Source organism: Leptopilina boulardi, unplaced genomic scaffold, assembly GCF_019393585.1.
Source record: "Leptopilina boulardi isolate dan_hultmark-lab unplaced genomic scaffold, ZJU_Lbou_2.1 LbouV2_341, whole genome shotgun sequence".
NCBI lineage: Eukaryota > Metazoa > Arthropoda > Insecta > Hymenoptera > Figitidae > Leptopilina > Leptopilina boulardi.
This window is the reverse complement of record NW_026137909.1, coordinates 253,137-256,601: the sequence shown is the minus strand read 5'-3', so window position 1 is coordinate 256,601 and position 3,465 is coordinate 253,137. Positions and strand designations below refer to the sequence as shown.

The 3,465-nt window shown below is 30.6% G+C and overlaps 1 protein-coding gene across 1 annotated transcript; it reads left to right on the top strand.

Moving 5' to 3' along the window:
• Positions 1–589: 589 nt before the first annotated feature.
• Positions 590–1,051, top strand: LOC127285691 (uncharacterized). Its single transcript, XM_051311826.1, has one exon. The coding sequence runs from the start codon at positions 590–592 to the stop codon at positions 1,049–1,051; it is 462 nt and encodes a 153-aa protein (XP_051167783.1).
• Positions 1,052–3,465: the final 2,414 nt, after the last annotated feature.

Sequence of the window (3,465 nt, the reverse complement as noted above, 5' to 3'; positions counted from 1 at the left end):
AGCCAAAAGAGTGGAAAGTGTGGAAGAAAAGTAGGTCACAAGCCGCTGTGATACTATTGAGCTCGGTAGAGCAAACCTTACATCCAAATTTAATAAATTGTACGAGCCCCAAAGCCATTTAGGATAAATTGCAAGCTTTTTACGGAGAAATGAATGAAGATGCAGTGACTACTGCTTGGCAAAATTATTATGACTTCAAACTTACTGATAGTGAACCGATCAATTTACAAATTGAAAAGTTTGAAGGCTTATGCAAGAAGCCTGAAGGTGTAAAAGAAAAGCCATCAAAAAAAGCAATGATCACAAAATTGATTAACAGTATAACACCTCGATTTTCAGCATTTCGCATGGCCTGGGAATGCACACCACAGGATAACCAAGAATTCGAAAATCTGACAGCTAGACTTATACGCGAGGATAAACGATTGAGTGAAACTGAAGAAAAATTATCAACACTTGCTCTCCAGGTGAACTCGATCAATATAAGAAAAACTGAACAAAAATTTGGAAATTCACAAGATACGGATAAAGAAGAGAAAGTAAAGAAAATTCGAGAATTGAAGAAGAGGACAAAGTGCAATTACTACAAATGAATATTAAAAATGAAAAAGAAAGGAGTAAGAAGAATGAAGAAAATGCTAATTACACCGAGACTTACATTTGCGATATTTCAGTATTACACACTGAAGTGCCACGTGACGACAAAGACGTGTGGATTGCTGATACAGGAGCTAGCATGCACATAACATCAGAGAAAGATTTTTTCGTTTCTCTTCAGCCTTCGAAAAATGTGCCTCATGTTAGAACTGCTAATAATAAAGTTTTGCCAACGGCCGGGATAGGAACAATCAACATTCAGGTAGAAATTGAAGAAAAGTTTTACGATAAGCAATTGTCAAATGTTCTCTACGTGTCTGGTTTGAAGAGGAATTTATTTTCAGTGGGAGCTGTAAACGACAAGGGTTTTTGTTTTCATTCCTTCAAGGATTACTGTGAAGTGAGAGACAAGGATAATAAAGTATCGTCCACGGGTGTGCGGTATCCCAGATAGCACAACATTTTGCATAAAGTTTGCAGCAAGTTTGCAAGGCAAGTTTGCAGCAAACTTGTGGCAAATGGCAAAATGTCCTCCTGGTGGCAAGTTTGCAAAAAAAACTTTCTGCCAATTTGCTTTACAAACTTGATGCAAATTTTAAAAGCAAAGTTTCTAAAATTTAATTAAAATAATTTGTTGCACGTTTGCAAAAAAAATTTCTGCCAATTTGCTTTGCAAACTTGCTACAAATTTTAAAAGCAAAGTTTCTAAAAGTTAATTAAAATAATTTCTTGCACTTTTGCGGCGAAAATTTTGAACAAATTGAAAAAGCAATTTTAAGAAAAATTAAATTAGAAAGTTTCTTTCAACAATTTTTGATAAAATTAAAATTTTAGAATTGAAATTAAACCATGATTAAAAGCTCAATTAAACATATAATTAAGTCGCAAGACAGGAGGGTACTAAGTAATACACTAAATTTAATGACTTAAATATTTATTAAACGCTTTATTTTAGAAATGGCACAAATGTCACTTTATCAATAAGATATTTTTTCTTGTAGTAATTATTAATAGCCTTTCTTCCAGTCTCTGTAGGCAATAAAAAGAAATTTCTTTTGAACCGAATACGGTTCTTGTCTTCCGTTTATGCAAGCCACTCAAAATGAAGTTATTACAATATCTGAAAAAAGCAAAAGCTACAAGTTTATTGAAGCAAAAAACTGAAACGATTTAGAAATAAATATAACTAAATAAGTTTTTACCTAATGAAGTCAAGTAGGTAAAGTTAACTAAATGAAATTTCAATTATATCAAAACTTAATTGATGACACGACTTTTGATTATCTCGCCTCAAACGTAATTTAACATCATTTAACAGGACACCATCAAGCTATTTTTTCCTAGATGAACAATTAATAAATAAATAATGCGGTTAACATTCACATTATATTAAAATTATAAAGATTGAATCTAATTGAAGGTTACGTGAAAATTAAAAATAGATTACGGTTACAAAATATATGAATACCCGGATCAAATAACTCGACCGACGCTCGGACGAACGATCTATTACCAGTCAAGTAGCAGTGACAGCCTGTGAGCGGCTCACTGCTACCCTACAAATTTTGGAAATTTAACCTTTCCTTACAAGAAAGTATCGCAGTTTCTCAAAACTTTGATCAAAATTAATAAATGAAACAGAATTTCAAAGATGGTTAGGAATACTTTAAAAATATATTATCAACATTTACATTACTTTTAAAAAATATAATCAATTGAATAAAACAAATTTCAGCTAGATTACAAATAACTAAGGAATAAAAAGAATCACAAAAAGAAACTAGAAGGTGAAGTTTATCAATTAATATGTATTACAAAAATTGAAAAAATATATGGACATCACACTCTTTTTCGCTCAAAACTTTGGCGTGTAAAAAATTTAAAATTAACTGTCAAATATACCTGAAAGTAAGAATTGTAGTTTAAATTTTATTTAAGTTATCAATTAAAAGTAGTTTTTCAAAAAATTAAAAGTTGAATGAAATTCAAAATTCATAAATAAATTTTTTATTAAATTTAATTGTAAATGAAATAAAAGTTTTATAAAAGAATTAATTTAAATACCATTGAAAGAGTTGAATGATGAACATCACGTAATGGAAGGATCTTGTCACAAATACATTCTCAAGACTCTGTAGTTTCCCTGTAAATTTCATTTTCTGAAATTATTAAAGGTCCAAGAACATTTCGTTCGTAATGATTGAAAGATTGGCATATTAGTGAATTCTGAGCTTTCCACTTTGAATTTGTACAGTTTTCTTTTTGAAAATTCAAAGTTCACTGGAACTTGTTACATTTTTAGATCTGAAAAATTTAAACGAATTATTAATAAATTAATTACATATTAAATGTAGGGGAATAGTGTCAGGGTTGGACACTTGTCAGGGTTGGACACTTGGCTTTTTTTAAATAAGAACACTAGCGCCACCTGTACGCGTACGTGACGAATCTTCTAGTAGTATAACCTAACTTTTTGTGGCATTACATTTTTGGAGAATCAAAAGTAGCGTCTCTTGTGACTTCGGTGCAATCGAAGAGACAAAAAAAGTTTTGTTTGACTTGTGAATAAACCTAAAAAATGTGTAAAAAAAGCAAGAATTCGGCAAGATAAGCTTATTGAATGTATTGTGGGGTACATAATTTAAGAAGAAAAAAAGTGAAAAATCGAATCGCGACACATGTCTAGTTATGGTTAGCACAATTCGAAAATGATGCTTCTAGTTAGGGTTGGACACTTTATACAGTTAGGGTTGGACACCCATATTAATTATGAATTTGACACAATTTATAAATAAATTTTATTTTATTGATATTTCAGTGCAAAATTGTGCCAAAGATATTAGAAAAATAATACTTAAATTGTATAAA

What these genes read in the sequence shown, in the direction of transcription:
- LOC127285691 (XM_051311826.1), top strand. Translation starts at nt 590, where the DNA reads ATGAATATTAAAAATGAAAAAGAAAGGAGTAAGAAGAATGAAGAAAAT.